This window comes from Sciurus carolinensis, chromosome 4 (genome assembly GCF_902686445.1).
Source record: "Sciurus carolinensis chromosome 4, mSciCar1.2, whole genome shotgun sequence".
Taxonomy (NCBI): Eukaryota; Metazoa; Chordata; class Mammalia; order Rodentia; family Sciuridae; genus Sciurus; species Sciurus carolinensis.
In genome coordinates, this window is record NC_062216.1 from 29,838,437 (window position 1) to 29,860,479 (window position 22,043).

A 22,043-nucleotide genomic window follows, 5' to 3' on the forward strand; every position below is an offset into this window, starting at 1 on the left:
GTTACTGTCTTTCCATCCCCTTCCTATCTCTCCCTCTTTTGCTTCTTCTAGCTCTCCTTCTCTCTTCCTCTTTCTCTCTCTCTAGGTTTGGGATTGGATTTTCCCTGATAAATATTAGAATTTTACAGGTTTTATTTTGCAACATGGTAATATTTAGTCTGTGTGTAATAAATAGAATGCAAAATATTCCTGAAAATTTAAGAGCTCTAAAAATTCTCTATTATAAATATTAATTCATTTAAAAATCTATTAAGAATTACACAGTATAATCAAAATAGGTATGTTTTTACTCTTCTCACCTATGATCCTAGTGGGACAAAGCCCTGTCAATTGCACCAGGGGTCTCTGTGAAATACTGGAAGAAGTTAATGCAGAGGTAAGACCAAGTGTCTGCATCCAAATACATGTTTTAAAATCATATGCTAAAGTAGAAGCAATATGTAAATGTGGTAGTGGCTCTTGAGATTTCTTATTCTTATGTTGTCATGTTTAATATGTGAATTTTTCTATCTACTAATAGAATAGATTAAATAAGTTGGTTACAATTCATTCTGATATTCTTATATTTGTTCTTTCCTCTGATGAAGACATTAAAAGGCAAATTTCCCCATATCAATGAAGGCAAAGACAAACCATAAAGCATGCTTACTGATTAATATCACTATTGAAATATAAGTGGAAAGATTTTATGAGGGTTATCAAGCATTTGTAGGGTACTGTGCTGCATTTGTAAATATTATCTCTGGAGACACTTAATTCTGCCATTTCCTCTTGGATATGAGGGAGGAACTGATCATTAAGAATGGATTGACCACTGAGAAAACTTAACCAAATGTCCTTGTTTTATAGTTCTATAAATCATCAAGGTTTTTTCTCAGACATATCTGTTTCCTAAGGTTGCTGTAATAAGTTGCTACAAACTGGGTGGCATAAAACAGTAGAAATTTGCCCTTCATGGTTCTGAAGGTAGAAGTCCAAAATAATTTGTTGGCAAAATTGGTTCCTACTGGAGGCTCTGAGGAAGACTCAGTTCTTTGCTTCTCTCCCAGCTTCTGGTAGCTACCAGAAATCTTCAGTTTCTGGTGATTTATAGCTGCACCACTCTAGTCTGTCTCATCCTCACATGGCCATTATTACCTTATCACCTGTGTGTCACTGTGCCCAAACTTCCTGTTTTTTTAGGACAGCAATCATACTGAATTAAGGGCCTACTCCACCCTAGTCTAATGTGATTCCATATTAATTTAGTAAATTACATAGGTAAAAACCCTTATTTCCATATAAGTTTATATTCACAGGTATTCTGCATTAAGACCTCAACATAACTTTTACAGGACTAAAAACATACATCCATTCCCTATTCCGTTCTATTTGTGCAATATCATTTATTTATAGTGCCCACTCTGTGTCAATCACTGTACTATGCCTATAAAGTACTATTTAATGAATAATTATCTTGTTCATGGCATTAAAAAAGAGAAATTTGATATTTTTTCTTTCATAGGACATGCTTTAGGAAAACAAATTCTGTTTCTATTCATGTACTCAACTTAAAACCAGTCAAAGGCTAAGCATGAAACCCAGAAGGATTTACATATTGCCCTGGGAAAATAGACCGCCCCTCAGCACTTGCTGTCCCAACAATAAGCTAAGAAACAGATACGTGTATACCCTTTACAGTATCCAAAGTCATGATCCCTTTTCTCCCCTTATATGTCTGGAATATTAATTTTTCTTTAAAGTTCCTTGCTTGGGGCACTTACGGTATTTTGCATTTTATTATCAATATTTATGTTCTTGTATTATCATTTTTAATTATTTTTAAACTACTTCAACTTACAGGCTGTCTTCATTGTTATTCTTACTGAAACACATAAGATTCTGTCTAACAATATAGCTGCCCACATATTTGATTCATCCAATTAAGAGTAAATATACAATCACATATTTCCATTTTACAACTTATTTTCAGATAAATATTTTGTTAGTTTTAATAAATAAATATAATGATAATATAGTGATATAAGGGCAAACATATATCTAATATTTATTTTCTTATATAACTTTTATGTCTTCTATATGTGAATTCATTATAAAATCAGTATTTGTTTAAATAATGTCCCAAAGAGCTTTATGAAATTTGCTACAAATTTTGGATATGCAGTCAGAAAATGTCAGTCCAATTGAAAACCCTGAGATTAATATTTAAATTTAATTTAATATAGTATAATAAAAATGTTTTTATTTTATTAGGAGAGCTGACCAATTAATCCAGGAAGATAAGGATGATGTCATTCCTTACTGCATAGCCATTGGTGATGTAAGAAAGCTAGTAAATTTTTTTATGTCAAGAGGTCAACTTGAAGAAGCTCTTCTTGTTGCACAGGTAAAACCACATAAATATAGCAGCCACATACTTTGGTGGGTGAAGATGAGGAATAGAGACTATTGTTTTCATGGGCATGTGATTGACAGTCATAGATGACTTGGTTTCTGCCCACCTCCCCAGCCTTCTTCTTTAACATTTTCATCATACTATCTTTGTTCTGGTCATACTGAACTTATTTTAGATTTTTAAACATACGGGCATCTTAGAACTCTAAACTTTTCACATGCTGTTCACTGTGATATATCATGCATTTGAACAACTTTTTTTTAATGTTTATTTTTTATGTATTTATATGTGGTGCTGAGAATCAAACCCAGTGCCTCACACATGCTAGGAAAGTGCTCTACCACTGTGCTACAACCCCAGCCCTAACAACTTTTCTTTAGTAATCATTTACTTGAAGCTTTAAAAGTTGGTATTCACAATGGAGTTACATTTTATTTATTTTGAAATCCTAAGGTGTTTTCCAAATCATATAAACTTCAAACATGATTTCAATGTAATTTGCTGCAAACAGCATTCTTAAATTCTTCAATTGGTCAGTTATCAATGATTATCTAAAGATTAATTAAAGGTTTAATTAAATCCTAGGCTGCATGTGAAGGGAATGTGCAAGATTTGCATGTTTCTACACCTAAAGGTGCTTCATATTCTGATGATATCTACAAGGAAGACTTTAATGAGTAAGTGATTTATTCTTTGTTTTGTGTATTCTTTATGGTTGGTTTTCTTTGGAGTTTTTGAGGTTATGTAGCACATCCTTCTCTGAGGACTTGCTGCCTTATGCTCAAGTGCATTTCAACATGGAGTTCCAGGACAGCCTTCACCCCTGGATAAATAAGAAAATGTAGACACAATCTATATGCATTTTATGTAGCTTCTAGAAAAGTAGCATGCATTTCAGTAGAGAGAGCAATTAAAGCACCTAAATACTTAAAACTGATCAAACCTGTTGGGGAGGGCAAGGTGGTGAAAATAAGTTGTTCTCTTTGTTGATGATTCACTGTAAAGTGAGAGTATATGTAATATCCCCATAATGTCTATAATCCCATGATGCCAGTATCAGTGTGCAGAATAGAATAACACTTAATCCTCTTTGGAGGAAAATGGCCATATAGTTCATTATTTTTAAAAAGAAGAAGGAATTAGATATTTCACCCTTAGTCTATCTTTCCACCCCCTGTATTGGCACCTATTATGGGCCTAGACAATAAGATACTTAAACTTTTCCGACACTCATAAACTGCAGAAGGATCATGAAATGTTAATGAGTAGTAATGTGCTGGACTCATGTAGTCATTCCTGGATCTTTGCTCCTATTCTCTGCCAGTTTTTAAACTTTTCATTTTTAAGACCTAACATAATGCAATGGCATAACCTAATTTTGAAAAAATTCATTTCAACCTGTGATTCTTCTAAGGTTAACTATTCTTATATGTGAGTCATAATTTATCCATTAGAGAATGGTAACGTTTTAAAAATCAGGCTTTTCGCCTTGAGTTGTGGGGGCTGAAGCTGGGGGGGACTATCAGAGCATATATTTGGAGAGATTGCTTTCTTGACATTTTTTCCTAAATAAGGCTTAGACCTAAATCAAGGATGTCAAATTAAATCCTGTTTGATTCTTTAATTGCCCTTTAAAAAGGACATTAGTTCACACTTGTGATGGAATTCTTGAGTTAATAAAAAATATTTTATTCTTCTTTCTCTTTCGTTCTAGACTCCTCCACAAAGTCAGTGAAGAACTGGCAGAACGGTATTTTCAGGATGGTCGAGCAGTACTAGCTGCATGTTGCCATCTAGCTGTAGATAACATTGAGGTACAACATTTCAAATTGGTACTTGTGATTGAGAAACCTCATTAGATGTGTCATGGTGTTTGAGGAGAAAGATAAGGTGACTTCTATGTAAAATCTAGTTTTGCATGCTTCCAAACCTGAGTAATTACTTGCCAAATTAGCTCACACAAATGCTACAGACATTAAGATCTCTTAACTTGATTAATTTTTAAAACATGGTATGCATTTTAACAACCTTGCTTTAAATAATTCATCATAGGTGAGAATTGATAGTCTGATGAAGGAAAAAATATCACTACATGTGGAATTTAAAGATCTTAATTCTCTTTCTGTCACATACTGATTTTGGGTATATTATTTAATCCCTCAGAATCTCAGATGTCCTCAGTTCTAAAATGAAAAAGTGAATAACTACCTTACATATTTCACTTGTAGTTGTTAGGATTATGAGAACTGTTACAAACTAAAGCACTTGTTTTCAAATATACTTTCATATGTTCTTCACAAATTATGTTTTTAAGGAATATTTCACTTGACCCATTCATGTAGAAAGGAAAATACATAGTTTCTATTTTGCATTTATCCTTTGATATATTATTGGCTTAAGGAATAATTTAACATTGTTGTACAATCTTGCAGAACCTTTTAAGAATTTGTATTTTTTTTCTGAAAGGCTGAAGGATACATTGAGGACATAGCAGAGTATTATTAATTGCAAAAATAGGAGCAAGAGTTCTAAAATCTTTAATTCTGACCTGATAAATTTCTCATATGCCTCATAACTAGCTTTTTCATTTGAAAATTGCAATTAATCTTATGTAGGTACTATTTAGGAATATTACAATACTTTATAAGAATAATTGATTTATAGGTTAATACTACTTTATCTACTCTATGAGCTTGGAGGGGAATGATGATCCTACCCAGCATGCAACTGAAGAAATTATTTTCTTCTTGAGCAAGCTTGCTATGGCATACCTGATTCGTGGAAATGAACTGGAGTTGGCAGTCTGTGTGGGCATGGTACTAGGAGAACCTGCAGCACCAGCAACCCACTATGCCCTAGAATTACTGGCAAGAAAATGCATGATGATTCCAATGTGGTAAGAATTTCTAAATTGAATGAATAATTTTATAGTGATTGTATGCATTTTTTAAATACTATAAATTATCTTTGATAAACATATGTGTTAGGACACTATATGATGATGGGATAGGTAAGAACTACCATGTTATATAATGAAATCTACCATGACCCCTTCTGGAAGTAGTCACATGTAGTTCCATAATGTTTCAAGCACCTCAAGAATTAGGAGACAACAAATGTGCACTTCTTAAGTTCATCAAGACCATACATTCCCACATCTTAAAAACTTTGCATATTTATACTTATTCTTGTCAGATCTTCTGTCCTAGTTTAAGGCATGGAAAATAAAGACACTTTTCTAAGGGAAAATGATAAAAAATATAATTTTGATGAAGACGTTGAACAGGCCCTCTGCCCAAAGTCTTAAGAGACAGACTCAGGGAACTCCAACATGGAAATCTAGATCAAAGCAGTTCTTATTCAGATCTGCAGAGTCTTGTTCTTAGTTGAGACAGTCCATCATTAGAAAGGTACCTTTAGGAAAGATGGAATTTATCTGTTATTCAGTACATGTTTGTTGAATAAAGATGATTTTAGAACTTTAACTTCTCTTTCACTTTACTTAGGACCTCAAGAAGGTTCTGAAAAAACTTACTTATCAGTTCTTTGACTTCTCCTTATTATACACTCCATGTATACATACATCCATAAGAAGGAGCAACATAGATCATTTTAACTTTTGAACTCTATAGGTAATCATAATAATAGAGACAGTTAATTAACATGTTATACAGCTCACTATGTGCCAAGCACTATGTTAAGCACTTTTTGTGTAATAATCACGAGGTCCTGTGAGGTAAGTATTGATTTGTCTGAGATCTCGTAAAGTGGTTAGAGCTGAGATCTAAAACTACATTAATGGCTCCAAAATGTGTGCTCTTAGCTACCATTGTATACCATCTCCTGAATCTGCGACTAACCTGGGGGCGGGGGAGAAGCACACTTTCCATTATCCTTTTTAGTCAGGATTTAAGAGTTTCATAGCAAACCAGGAATCCCAGGGTTATTCTAATTTTTATGCATATCTTACAGTGATGTAAGAGCCCTCTTCCCCCTGTGGTAGTACCCCACCATCAGCTTCACACTTAAGTGTATTTAATACTGACTATCACCCGAGAGGATTAAATTATCTTTCTGTGAAGAACTATAATAGTCAATTACATAGTTATTATGATGACTTAGATCCATCCCAAAACATAAGCTAACTCAAATTATTTCATTACAAAGATGGCTGACTCCATGCCAAAAGACATAATGAAATAAAATGAAATGGAATTAATTTTTTTAAAGTAAAGGTAAAACAGAAAATTCAGATTATGGTAAAAAGATACTTAAAATCTTTCAACTAGCTATATTTTTTAAATTTATTTTTATTGTAAACAAATGGGATACATGTTGATTCTCTGTACATGGAGTAAAGGCATACCATTTGTGTAATCATACATTTACATATGGTAATGTGGTTTGATTCATTCTGTTATTTTTTCCCTACCCTGCCACCCCTCCCACCCCTCTTTTCCCTCTATACAGTGCCTCCTTCTTCCATTATTGCCCCCTCCCCCACCATTATGTGTCATCATCCGCTTATCAGCGAGATCATTCTTCCTTTGTTTTTTTGAGATTGGCTTATCTCACTTAACATGATATTCTCCAATTTCATCCATTTGCCTGCAAATGTCATAATTTTATTATTCTTTATGGCTGAGTAATATCCATTGTATAAATATACCACAGTTTCTTTATCCATTCATCCATTGAAGGGCATCTAGGTTGGTTCCACAATCAACAAATGGGCTAAGGAAATGAACAGACACTTCACAGAAGATCTACAAGCTATCAACAGACATATGAAAAAATGTTTAAATTTCTAGTAATAAGAGAAACGCAAATCAAAACTACCCTAAGATTTCATCTCACCCCAATTAGAATGGCGATTATCAAGAATACAAGCAATAATAGGTGTTGGTGAGGATGTGGGGAAAAAGGTACACTCTTACGTTGCTGGTGGGGTTGCAAATTAGTGCAGCCAATCTGGAAAGCAGTGTGGAGATTCCTCAGAAAGCTTGGAATGGAACCACCATTTGACCCGCTATCCCACTCCTCAGCCTATACCCAAAGGACTTAAAAGCAGAATACTACAAAGATGCAGCCACATCAATATTCATAGCTATATTTTTAATTAAAAAAAATAAACTCCCCCCCACCAAGAGTTCTTCCTTTATATAGCCATAGATATGTTATAGAAACATTCTGAATTATGTGGTGCTGATTAGGTTAGTTTCCAGAAGAAATCTGTGATCTTCATGGCTTTTAATGAGTTCTACAGATTAAAAACAAATAAAAATAGCTGCATGATTTAAAGATAATGTTCATAATTTTATAAACCAAAAACACCCCATATTTTTACATTTACCTATATAAATTTTCTCCTTGATATTCACATTTATAATATTCATATTCTATATTTTCTTTTTAGCTTTCCATCTGTTGGATACAGGTATTAGTTTTTTAAGGACATTTAAAAAATCCTTATACTGTTTTTCATATTTAAGTACTATCTCTATATCAAGGAATGCTTACTATTTTCACTTTGTTTTATAGTATGCCTTTTCATGTATATAATTTATATAAAATTTAACTACCAAGTTAATAAACAGCTCCTGTAACCTAGGAACAAAATCATTCATGACTTCATACTTAAAATACGTATAGTAAATGAACCATGCCTTTCTATAATACCAAGTAGCTAATTTAGCTAAAAAATATTTGTTCTCATAGTGAGATTTAACTATTTAAGAGTTTAGATAATTTGATTGTTTTGTGTCATTTTATACTTATATATGTTCATGCATTTGAACACACACACTCCCTCCCCCTTCAGTGTACTCAATTTTCAAAAATTAGTGTATTAAAGAATGAAGAAAATTAGCTGGCCTTGCTATAAATTTATCTATATTGGTATGTAATTCTATTGCAAGAAATTCAGATTTGTCTAAAGTTTGCAAAAGTTTAAATATAGTTTTCATACAATATTTTATAGAGAGTTAAAGTATGATCATGGACACTATTTAAAAGCTATTAAATTTGGGTATCAAAAAAATACATAAAGTCATTCATACTCTAGCAATATCAGGTAAAGTTTTGTAACTTACAAAAACATTCAAAGATTTATCTGACCAATGGTAATAGAAATATTGGCAGTTTGGGAAACACGTTTAAAGTGACTAGGGGAAAATACTGTAAAATATGTGAAAACATTGCAATCTTTTACCAATTCTCCATTGACATGATATAGAAAATTACTTACTTGTGGAATTTTGAATTATGAAAATATTTTATATAGAATTTTATGATATCCCATTAAAGTTTTTTTAATTTCCACTAAAGTTTTTTATTCTAAAAATCTTAGAGTACGCCTAATTTAAATTGTTATTGTTCTAATAGTTTGTGGTGTGTATGTGTATGTATATCTTTAATTTACTTTTGTATTTGGCATCAGAAATGTCTATTTCTATTCTATACTCTGTATTCTTGATTAGGCAATAAATGACTAATATATATTTTACTGAAGTCTTCACAAACAAGACAAAGAAGAATTTTACTCTTAAAGTCCTTGGTACATAACTTTATAAATTCTCATTTGAAATATGCCCTATTCTAAGTCATACAGAATATATATTAAATTTTTGATATCTGAACATCTTGAATCAGTGAAAATTATATGTTCTATCAATTATGATTAATGCAGACCAAAACTCCTCACCTAGTGATTTGCAAAAATGATTTTATAGGAAATATTTTCAATTTAAGATTGTTAAGTTTCTAGCATTTTACATTTTTAAAACCCTTAAGTGATTTATTCAGTTGATTAAATCTTTTAACAAAAACTATTTTTCTGTCTTCAATTTCTACCTAAAGTTTAAGAAATATGCATTATCCCAGAATATCTAAACTTATAATAGCTAAGCATTCTATAGATTTCCATGAATTGTTAATAGAATTTTCCATTGTTGGAAGGATAACCAAACTTGATGGTTAGCTTTCTGAAAATTTGCTTTATATTTTACTCCAAAGAACATATTCAAGTCTACTTAATTTCATTAGAAAATTATTCTGTGATAATAATATTAATTATAAATATGTAAGGACTTTTGTATGTAAAGTACAGTTTATTTAAATTACTTAGTAACTTGATAATAAATTTATCCTTTCCACTTGTTGTTTTCTGTAACCTACATTTAGAGGAGTTTTATGATCTACTGGGAAATTAGTAGTTTGTATAAATAGAAAAGCAAGGAAGGTACTTTATCTGAGTCTCCTACTATTGAAATCATTATGAATATTTTTAGATCATTTTCTCAATGACTTCATTCCTTTTGTTATGTGAACAGGAATTTGGCAGCCGATCTTCTCCTGATGATTCCTGACAATGAACTCCATTTAGTAAAACTCTGTGCTTTCTACCCAGGCTCTATGGAAGAAATAAATGATATTCATGAGAAGGTATGGTGATGATTCTAGTGTGTAATGCAGTGTGATAAATTTAATAAATTTCAGGTTCAAGCAAATAGAGATACATGAAGAAAAACACATATCCCTTTGGGATACCTAAAACTTCACAAAAATTATAACAATAAGAAATAATATTTATTGATCTACTGCATACCTGTTACTGTTCTAAATTTTCACATGCATTTGTATATTACAAAAATCTTATGAAATCATGAAAGACTGGGAATATTATCCTATTTTACAAAAAAATAAATAAATAAACTCAGTTATATCAGCCTCATAGTTAAAAGTATAGTGAGAATTTCTAACTGTAACTTGTGCCATTTACCTCGATAATAGGGACAAGAGTGGTATTTACCTCACCTTTATACCACATTCTGAAAGGATGTAACCAGACTCTATTAGTAACTCTTTAGAAAGACTAGTGAGTATTTGTAAAGGCAATAATTACTCTGAACAGTTTCACAAATAACACTAAAACTATATTCAAACTTGATGTAAACTTACATAACTTTAGAAATTTTAAGATAGGACAAAAATATTTTTATATTATAGCTGGGCACAGTACCTAGCCCATATTAGTTGCTCAATAAATTACTGACAGTTCATGAATAAGGATGGGGAAGGAATATGTAAACTATATATGTGATGGCCCCCTTAATTCAGTTTTTTTTCCTTAGGTATTGAAAAATCTAAAATGTTCAGTCTACCTGGTTTTTAAACAATGGGAAACAAGTAACTATTGAATAAATGCATTAATAAATGCATAACTAACTAACTAAATAAATAAATAGAAAAAGCATTTCCATGTTGCTTGGAAATAGACTTTAGCATTCTTAAGCGTTAAAAAGTCATAAAAATGTTGAAGCTTGATATAAAAGGTAACAATTCTATTCACATTATGGATGTAGAACAACTTAATTGAAGGAGGACCAGACTGGTTTTAGCAGAAAAAAAAAAGAGGAATGTAGTGTTTCATTTTGTAATAATAAAATTTCGTAAGCCAAAACCTCAACTCTATGGGCATTTCAAAAAGTCAGATTTTAGAATTTGTACATTTTCAGCCTCTTTGAAATAAGATCTCTTGGTTCAATGACTAATCAAAATAATAATGTAGAAAACATATAATGATGTATCTGCGATGTTTTGCTATACTTAATATAATTTTTGACAATGGACAGTATATTTATTACAAAAAAACCTGATTTCAGTATTTTTTGCTAAATTGCATTTTTAGTTACTAATTTCAATATTACAATCAGATCAATTCAATTCTACCTCTTTTATTAGGTTTATTTGGTAAAAAACTGTTGACTGAGCTTATTTTTAAACTGTACAGTGTCTTTTTTTTTTTTTTTTTGTATAGGTAGCACAATTTTTTTCTTTCTTTTTTTTTTGCCTTGCTGGGGATTGAACCCAGGGCCTTGTGCTTGCAAGGCAAGCACTCAACCAACTGAGCTATATTCCCAGCCCAACTGAGCTTATTTTTAGATAGTAAAGATAGATCTATTGTCTTTACATCTTAAAAATTATTTTAAATACATTAAATATATTTCTATAAACACATGCTCTTATTAAAATAATTTTACTTACATATATTTTGGCAACTTTAATAAGCAAAACAGGTATATGTAAATATTTGGTATTTATACCATTGCTGTTTCTAGAAATCTTAGTAACATTTTCATTAAATCAATTATTTCCTAGTGCAAACTCCCCACAGTAGAAGAATGTATGCAATTAGCTGAGACAGCCCATGCAGATGGCAATGTATTTGAAACTATAAAGTATTACTTATTAAGTCAAGAACCTGAAAAAGCCCTTTCTATTGGTATTGACTTTGTCAAAGGTAAGTTTATCATTGGTAATGTAAATTTAAAATCTACTCAATTTATCTGACCTGTTCATTCATCTTGACAGTCAGTCTTAAAATCAAGCACTGACCATCCTGAATTTTAAAATAAGAAATATGATATGGAGACCTGAGTGATGGTGACTAGAAAAATACTTCTTATCTAGAAAATAAGATAGATAGATAAATAGATAGATAGATAGATAGGATTAACCATTAGAAAATTAATTATATGTTAAAAATTAGATTAACAAATTTTGATATTATTATTTAGAGTCTTGTATTTGATTTTATTCTTCCAGAACACCTCAGTAGTTCAAATTGGACATTGGATACCATTTACCCAATTCTTGACCTATTGAGTTATATTCGTACTGAAAATTTAGTCTTGCATACATGTACTGAGTGAGTACTTTCTCTTTAAAACACAAGAGAATCGATGCAATGTTTTTAAATGGTTCTATTCTTTTTGGTGTTTCTATCAATAAATAGGATCCTCTTGGACAGACAGCTGTACTTGTAGAACATTATACTTTTGTTATTTTTTTTAAAAATCAGACATTAACTTGAATTAAATATTAGATATTAACTATCTCATTTAGCAATATCTAGTGTGTGTATATATATTTATTTATGTGTATATCCACACCCATACACACACACATACATTCCTAGCTCAAAACAGGCTAATTCAAAGCATCCTGAAGTTTTGGACCTCAAGTCCTCAAGAAACTAATGTTTATTAAATATCCATTGGTGTAAAACATCTGGGGAAAGAAATAAAAGTGCTAAAAAGTAAATAATAGACATCATCCCTAAATTCAAGTACCATTTTAAAACATTATTATCATATAACTAAAGTCTTCAGAGATTTGGGTGTAATTTGTAAGAGAGACTTTGGGGTCCTTTTGTTATAATACCCATGAAAGATGACTCTGCAGCCTGGAATGCTGGCAGGTTCCCCAGCAGGAAATGCAGTAGATAGTCTTTGCCCTGAATAAGAATTATAAATTTATGAATAAATTATCTCCTTCAAGTTCAGAAAATTTTATGAACATATTTTGTTACAAATGTTACCCATCAGAATATATATACAAGAAGAGAATATATATACAGAAAATATATCCAAGAACTATATACAAAAGTAATGTTCTATGCCTTAATTATAGAATTTGAAATATATATTCTCTTTTAGAGCTCGAAATGAGTTGCTTATATTATGTGGTTATATTGGTGCATTATTGGCTATCAGGAGACAGTACCAAAGCATTGTTCCAGCACTTTATGAGTACACAAGGTAAAGGAAAAAATTCTTCTTCTATCATGAAATTAGAAAAATTCTTTTTGCTAAATAGTCTCTTAAGTGGATCAGAAGGCATTCATTTATTTACTCAGCACATGCTTTTTAATAAAGCAGCAATTAAATGGATGTTTTAAAATGCATTAGGCTATAAATGATGGAAATCTTGTGCTAGCTTAAGCAATAGGTTTATTGGTCTTACATGTCAAGACACTTTACATAGGCATTCCAAGACTGTCATAATTGTGCATTGATTCCATCAAGACCTGGATTCTTTCCTTCCTTCCACTCTAATATTCTTGTCTTCTTTCTCCTTGTATAGGTTTTTCATGGTTACATGATAGCTACTAGCCCTCATATATTATGTCTTTACTCAAGTAAGAAAGAGAGGTTAAGGGTAAAAGACTTCCAAGGGCTTTCTTCAAGCAAGGCAATTTTATGCAGGAAGGAAAGTCCTCCTAGGACTTCATGCCTACATTTCACTGGCCTTAATTGTGTGACTCTACTTTTAAAATAAGCTAGGACACTGGGTATATTCACTTTCTAATCTCCGTCATAGAAAAATGCAGAGTAAATGGAATTTGTGAGTAGCAGGTAACCTATCATTTTATATTCAATTATAATCTACCTACCAGTCAAAACTAGCAACTTCCTGAACTTCAGCCATTATACTTAAACCTTATGATAATAAAATTCATGGTCCCTTCCATAAAAATACATTTCAAAATCTATTAGTTTGCTAAATGGCACAGTAGGTGACCTTTTTAATTCTGGATGCTGAGAGCCCTGGGATAAGCAATTTTTCTGAGTACCCTTTAGATGAGGTAGAGGTTCCTGAGAGAAATATCTTTTTTATTACTATTTCACCCTCTGGTGTAGATGAAGAAACTGTTACCTAGTGCAACCTAGACAATAACATGGAACTAATACTATTGGGATACTCAAGGAAACATCTATTTCTATGCAGGCAGTGATAGCCAAAATTCAGTTTTAATAATATTAAAAGATATTATAGACACAATAAGATGTGTCACGGAATTAATGTTTAATGAAATATATTCAGCTAACGGTGGTCTCAGTAATAATGAAAGTGAAGAGACCAAAAATAATTGCTTAACTTAAGAATAGAAAGGATTTTTATTTGTAAGGCAGGATACACTTGAGAGAATATATCTAAGTTAAAGGAAACATGTTAGTTTAAGAACTATCATGTTAAGTTTAAGAACTTCAAGAACTCAATTTTAAAGAAATTCTCTTTGACAAGCCCATCTTTGTTATCTTGTCTGCTATGTATCCTTGTTTCCCTAATCCACTAAGTATGCAATTCCCAAAAGGTTTATTCTCTTTCATCTCCTGCTTTTCTTTCCTTTCTTTCCTGCCCCCTATCCCGCTTCTCTCCCACATCTCTGTTCCTCTTCTCTCCCCTCTCCTTTCCACACACTGTCCTCCAGAAATCTGTTTTTTAGCTTCACTTATCACCTCTATGAAAATGACTCATTATTATACCAGGTTATCTTGCTCCACAAGCTCCTATGGGTGTATTATAGCAGCCTGTTAAGCTCCAGTCTCAAACTTAATATGCTCAGAATTAAAATAATCTTTCTTCTCAAATCTACTCATTCTCTTACATTCTTTTAATGCTGCCATTATATTTCTGTTGTCTAGGATTAAATGATCAGGGTGTTGTGTTCTCTCACTCGATGTTATTCAACATTGCTCAGCTAGTCTAACCATTCTCCATACATTTTGAAGTTCATTTATTTATCTACTGATAGTTATTTATGCAACCAGTGTTTCTGGAGCATCTTGGACTTTCCAGGGATTTAAATGCTAAACATATGTATATATGTGTGTGTATATATACATATATGTACACTTGCCAGGGATTTAAATATAAACATACAAGTGTATATGTGTATATATATTTGTATATAACTACATATAGTGATATGTACAGAGATTTTTGAACAATAATTATTAAATCTAAAATTGCAGTTATTTAAAGTACACTTGCTTTTTCTGATATCCAAGTTTTTATGCCAGATATTAACATTTTTCATGTTTCAGCCAGCTATTAAAACGTCGAAAGGTATCCGTTCCCTTAAAAATCGAACATCTTTCTGAGGAACTGGATGCATGGAGAGCCTGCACACATCCCACCAACCAGTGAGTGGATATAATATAAATATTGAAATGCTGAAGGAAGTTGATGTGGTAGACAAAATTGTTGGAAAATGTACATGGTCTCATCAGTTTTTGCAGAGTGAATGAATCTTGATTTGTTTAGCATATATTCACTAGTAATTTATAATGGTATTTTTTTCCTGCCTTTTTAAAGTTTTTTTGTTTTCCATTAACTTAAATCTAACATTGATTTCCTCCATCTATGAAGGGGAGCTAAATAATCATCAGAGACTATTTTAATCTAAACTTCAATAATTCTGTAATTTTATAAAAATGAAAATTTAATATTTGTTGAAAATATAGATCATCAGAGGAACCTCCATATGCACCTCCTTCTGATTCACAAAGAATGGTTTATGCAACTTTATTAAAGAAACTAAAGGAAGAACCACTCGAAGGAATTATTGGACCAGACTATGTGACTGGATCAAATCTTCCAAGTCATTCTGACATTCACATATCTTGTCTTACGGGATTAAAAATCCAGGTACATCTTAATGCCATGCATAAAATGTGCATTTCAACATTTTATATATTTATTTTTGAAATGTTATTTTAAAATAACTATAGGTAACTATAATAAGTCATGAGGCCTCATAAGAAAACATTGCCATGATGCTTCTACAATAGTATAAATGGACTCTTTTCTCCCTAAAATTAATTCAGAGACAGTCATTACAAGATCATCATAAAAGCAATTCATATTATACACTCAGTAACAAATGATATGTATGCTTGGTAACAAATATGTTTTAAAATATATACAGGTCATTTCCTGAGGGAAGTTTAATAAGAGAGCCCAACAACAGTCGACAGTTACAAATGATTTTATCACAACAGATTAAATTTAACCTTCTAATTTCCATCTGTGTGGTATAAACACAAAGCATTTAAAAACTGATGGATGTGTATTATTACTATTTGTGTTAGGTTATTAGGATATTATATCCTACATTGGTTTACTCAACTTTTCAGAAATTAAAAATCATTGGAATCTATCACAAGGGATGACTCATTCCCAAAGAATTTCCCCTCATGTACAAATTAACAATGAGGAAGGATGCTGGAGCCTCTCAGTGTAACCCGGTGGTGTCATTATCATGAAGAGCTAGAGAAGTCTTCACCTTCTTGGAGCCAGGCCTAGTTGGAGGACTCCTCCTGAAGGAAACAGAGCTGAATTCCAAGAAATGCTAATTGACTAAAAGAGTTTCACCTCCCAGTAACACACACATTTTAATTAGTAAAATGCTTATATTTTTAATGTAATGTTTAAACTTATATTTCAACATTGACATGCCAGCAAGATAAGAAGGTTATTTCTTGAGACACTCGAAATGAATGAAATAGCTGGATACTAATGCAGACACTACCTAAAACTTAGCTTGCCGCTGTAAACCAGGACACACTGAAAGAAATGTTCTAAAGCACAGGGTACATCATTGTCTACACCAGTAGTGAGGTCAATTTAATAACTTACAATTAAGAGTAAAACATTGTGAAGTTTTTGGAGTCTATTTCAGCACCACTCACTGCCCATTATGTACCATTATAGAACTTGCTACTTTCAGGTTCCTTTCTCTCCCTCTCTTAGGCTTCATTTTCTCCATTCAGGATAGTAAATGACCTGATAAATACCATCAAACCTCTCTGTAATTAAATCTACTTTCAGGAAGGGATTTGCTTATTAGCTCAAATACACTAAGGCGCACCTGACTAATATACATAATTTCCCTCCCAGGAAATTTCTATTTCAAAAGAAAATTAATGTGCTTGAGCTATTATTTTGAAATTTCAAGTACTAATATGAATCTACCTACCAACTTATAATATCTAGAAATTATTCTGTAACAACAAATAGATCATTTAAAACAATAACCAAAAGACTGATAGCTTTAAAACAATTTAAAGAAAGTAAAATTTTTACTGTGTTTTTTTGGTTTTTACATGTTCCTTTTTCTTTCAAGACAGGAAATACAGACTTCCTAGGAAATACAGATTGAAAGTTTTTTTTTTTTTTTTCCCAATAACTATCCTGGGCATACATAATAACTGTTGCAAGTAAAGTATAAATATGCCCTTAGTGGCATGATTGAATGTAATTTTAAATTATATATGCATATATAGAGTAATATATTTATTCTTCACCTTCTATAAAGCAAGATTGAAATTCCCAGTTATAAAAATTTCCCCAGCTATTTTGACATAGGCTGCATGGTAAAATAGTGGAGTATATTTAAGTCTTTTTCTAGGCTACATACCTCTAGAAAATAAGTTAACTTTGTAGCAATCAATAGGTTAATAATAACTATTTTTCTTGGTAACACTACTGTATATAAAGAATTAAAATTATAAAATGAAATTCTAGTTTCACAGGCATCAAGAAATAATAATACTGAGATATTTGAAAACGTTTTTATATTTGGTAGTTCAAAAAAAGCCAAATTTTTCTCATATTTTTCCATTTCCTATTTGCAATGCCTGAGTATCACAGTGTTCTTATTGCAGTGATTCTGTTTCTGGAAGCTTGTTATGAATTTCTAACCTAATCTTTTCTCAACTTTCTCTGTGTGCAGGGCCCTGTATTTTTCCTTGAAGATGGGAAATCTGCTATTTCATTGAATGATGCTTTGATGTGGGCAAAAGTGAATCCATTCTCACCTTTAGGAACTGGACTACGACTCAATCCATTTTGATAGAAGATTTTTGTTCTTGCTTAATGTTTTTTAAAGAAGAATTTTTATAGATTAGTATTATTACCTTAATCTTGATGGTCCAAGAGACAAAGGTTGGGAGGAGTAGTGGGGGTTGGGAACAGTGGGAAATAATAGTTACTTTGATGCATTAACTTCAAAAAATAAAATATTTATATAATTTAAAGGAAAAATAGGTGTGTCTCCTTTATAAACTTTAATAGCCACGTTTAGGATGAAGGTAATATTTAAATTATAAAGGACTGGACAATCTAAAAAAGCATATACATTTCACACAGCATAAAAGGTACCAAAATACTATATCATTGAAACATAAAATAGTGCATCACCTAGAATAGTTCTTGGCATATAAGAAGTGCTTAATCAATATCTGAATAACAGAATGACTGAATATCTTGAAAGATCAAAATGTAAAGTATGCACAACACAGACTTCAAGTTACAAACACCCATATTGTCCTTTATAAAATGTATAGAAAAACACCAATTCTAGCTCATATTTCATAAGTTTTCTTTTTTAAGTTTTGTAAATGTCAACAAATGGATACCAATCAAATTTTTTTATTGATTTACTTATTTACTTATTTATCATGGAATTTTGGATTAAACCCAGGAGCACTATACCACTGAGCTACATCCCCAGCCTTTTTAGTTTTTGAGACAGGGTCTCACCTAAGTTGACCAGGCTGACTTGTGATCCTCCTGCCTTAGTTTCCTGAATAGCTGTACCCAACCTGAGTTTTATTTTTTTTTATTTTTTGAAGAAAACATGACTGGGTTTTTAATCCAAAATTCAACTATCCAAAGATAAAACTGTAAGTTATAAAAATGGGGGTTATAAACTTAAAATATAATCATGTATGTGAGAATTTGCTTTAGATGATAACTGATTATTTTAGAAGTTATTTAGTATACATGGATATTAGTTTTTTATTAATTCACTTAAAACAATATTTATATAAGAAACTGAGTTGTTCATTTTCTTTGAAACATAATTTGATGAAAATCACTTTTAAATAAATTTCTATAAATAGGATACTAGTTGAAATTTTGAACATATGTAAATTTAATTTTAAAATATTTATTAAAACTAAAGCTATGGAGACAACTGTTACATGACTATGCATAATTTCAGTTGGTCTAGAATCTTGAATTTGAAATTTATTAATGCATACTAAGAATGGAATAGTACTTTGATATTCAAGTTGATGTACTCACAGTATTATAGATGTTTCTGTCTGAATGAAGAGTATACTCATATAACCAGGTTTTTATTATCTTCAAACTTTAACATTTAAAATATTTTTTAAATCTTATTAAACATGCTTCTTAAAACTAAAGACAATATATATTATGTATTTATGTATTATGTTTATCACATTAAATACTTCTAATTCCTCAAAAATAAAAATACAGGCTGAAATTCCATTTTGTAAAATAAACTAAATTTTATAGAATAAAATATATGTAACTTAGTGAGGCAGTGGGTAAAGTATACCTGAGAAGACTTTTTAACTCTTGGTGTTATCTGTAACTCAATTTTTTCTTAGGTGAGGAGAATTATTAATTGGCACTTATATACTAAAATCCCTCACATAAAAAATGGTACTCTAAATCCAACTGTCATTCTTTCAATTTTGTTTTAAAGTAAATTGAGTCTATCTTCTTTTAGATACTTCAAAGGATATTATTGAGCTTAAATTATACATAGAAAACATTAACTTCTATATGTTTAATGAATTTAGGAAAATAGTATTTTATGTACAAAATGAAGAAAAACATTATACAGTTCTTTAATACATCAATAGAGTAACCCAATTTCTATCTCAAATCTAAATTCTCTTGATTCAGCTACTATTCCATTATTTGACTTATACAATGTTCTACACTTTATGATTATTAATTCTTCACAGAATTTTGTCATTTGACCATGTCAGTCTGTATACATTGTGCCTTACTATTGAAAATGAAAATATTTTAACTTATAAAATTTTTTTCATTTTTAGATTTCATATGAATGAAAACCCAAATAATATGAAATTATATTACTATTTGAATATGTCCATATTACCAAGAATGTGGAAAATTTATTTTACAGCTTTAAATATGCCTTTGTGAAGGGTCTCTTTGGACAATGATTTTTAAAACACTAGAAAAATATTTTGACTATAAAAGTTGCAAGGTGATTAACAAAATTTACAACATCAAGATGAATTACATCTCATAAAACAAATATAATTTTATGTCAATCAAAGTTTAGTGACTTTTTTTTCCATGAAATTGCCCAGATGTGTTCAGGAACATGATTGCATTGGAACAATGATGTTATTTTGTTTTTTTTTATTGTAATTAATTTTTAGTTGTTGATGAACCTTTATTTTATTTATATGTGGTGCTGAGAATCGAACCCAGTACCTCACACATGCTAGGCAAGCACTCTATCACTAAGCTACAACCCCAACCCTTGTTCTTACAAAAAGAAAATTTATACTTTTTTGGTTTTAAGTCAAAAGGCATTCTGAATATAGGAAAAGACTCAAAAATTATTTGTAAAATTTAGTGCTTCATATTGTTGAACCAGTTATTGAGAGGACATCTTTATAGTCAACTTTAAATAAATGCTTATTGTACCAAATCTTTGAGACATTTGTACCTAAATAATTGAAATATGTGTTTTCATGCTGTATTCAAATTCTGTATAACTGAGGTATAATACTGCATGTCATATCTGTATTTATATATATATATATATATATATATATATATATATATATATATATATTTCAGGTCCCTTAAATTTTAATAAATGTTGCCATTAAAGCCTGAAATGACGTATTTAACTTCTAAGATGAATAAATTTTTGTCCCTAAAACCATTTTTGAGAGCATAGTTTCTCCATAAATGCTGAATCATCAGAAGTTTGAAGGACTAAGCTGTCTGACTTGTTATCCTACTCAGAAAACTGGGAAAATCACTTCATTGGGTTTTCCCAAAGACTGATTCTTCACTTGTAAGAAGCACTGATTATAACAAATTCTAACACTACTCTAAAAGGAAGAAATATCACAATAACTTCTATTCCTGTGATAACCATTTTACCAAAGGATTGAGAAGGTTCTGCTGCTATAGGGTTTGTTGTAGCTCCTAGAAAAGTGCATTACTTCCTTCTGTCAAAGATCCCATATGAAGTAGTCTTCCTCAAATATGTCTGTGCTGTTGGCTTCTGTTGACACAGATCATCCAATAAATGCTTGAGGTTACTCACTTTGAACATACTCACTGCCTTCATTCATTCATTCATTCATTCATTCGTTCCCAACTATTTATTTCCCACAATTTCCTTAAGTTCTACAGGAGCCTTGGGAACTTACCATAGTCAGGTCATGAGTAATTAGTTCTTTGAGAAGACTGAACACAAAACTAAGACAAGAAACTTATTACTGTTTATCCAAACTTAATCCTTTTTTTTTTTTATGGCTCTCTCCCACAATTATCAGAGTCTTTGAAAACCCTTTCCTGAGGAACCATATTTTATCAGTTAAAAATATGAGTCTTATAAGATTATATCATCTGATTACAATGCAAGGCAACAGGTAAATTACATCTGTTTAAGATACCATTTGAATTAGATCACTTAACTCAGATAAAACTGGATTCTGAATACATTCTGAAAGAAGTTACCTATTACAAAGGCTCTCCAAGTTCTCTTCCTAAGTATTATCTTTCCAACAATTTAAAATTTAACAAGAAAGTCTCTGGAGGTAGAAATGCTAATAAAACATCTGAATCTTCAAAAAAGCAGAAAAATGGATAAGTGTGGCTAAAAACAGACATGCATATTGTGGGATTCAGTGTTAGTAATATTCATCTTGAAAGTCAAATAAGGCTGCTAATGAGATAGCATTAGAACATGAATAATTCCAGTTGGAGAAAATTTTGCACATATGAATATAAAATTACTGAGAATGTATGAAAGATAATTAGCCTTTCAGGATATCGATCTGCTTTTATTCCCCTTCAATAAAAATATGAGGCATTGGCAGCATACAGTAATTTTTTTTTAATTTAACTAAATCGAATGCTAAATACTAGAGCCACATTCCAAAAAAAGCATGATTTTCTTTCCCCACAACTCATTATTAACTGGGGT

The 22,043-nt window shown here is 31.1% G+C and overlaps 1 protein-coding gene across 1 annotated transcript in view; it reads left to right on the plus strand.

The window, feature by feature from the left end:
- The window catches only part of Wdr17 (WD repeat domain 17), a 93,896-nt gene extending 75,642 nt beyond the window's left edge, over window positions 1-18,254 (plus strand). The window contains 13 exon segments of the mRNA XM_047551539.1: window positions 312-376; window positions 2,254-2,386; window positions 2,981-3,072; window positions 4,110-4,209; window positions 5,152-5,291; window positions 7,812-7,832; window positions 9,727-9,838; window positions 11,555-11,696; window positions 12,002-12,104; window positions 12,895-12,996; window positions 15,067-15,165; window positions 15,487-15,670; window positions 17,757-18,254. Coding sequence (XP_047407495.1) covers window positions 312-376; window positions 2,254-2,386; window positions 2,981-3,072; window positions 4,110-4,209; window positions 5,152-5,291; window positions 7,812-7,832; window positions 9,727-9,838; window positions 11,555-11,696; window positions 12,002-12,104; window positions 12,895-12,996; window positions 15,067-15,165; window positions 15,487-15,670; window positions 17,757-17,876 — 1,413 coding nt within the window. The 3' untranslated portion in view covers window positions 17,877-18,254.
- The last annotated feature ends 3,789 nt before the right edge of the window (window positions 18,255-22,043 follow it).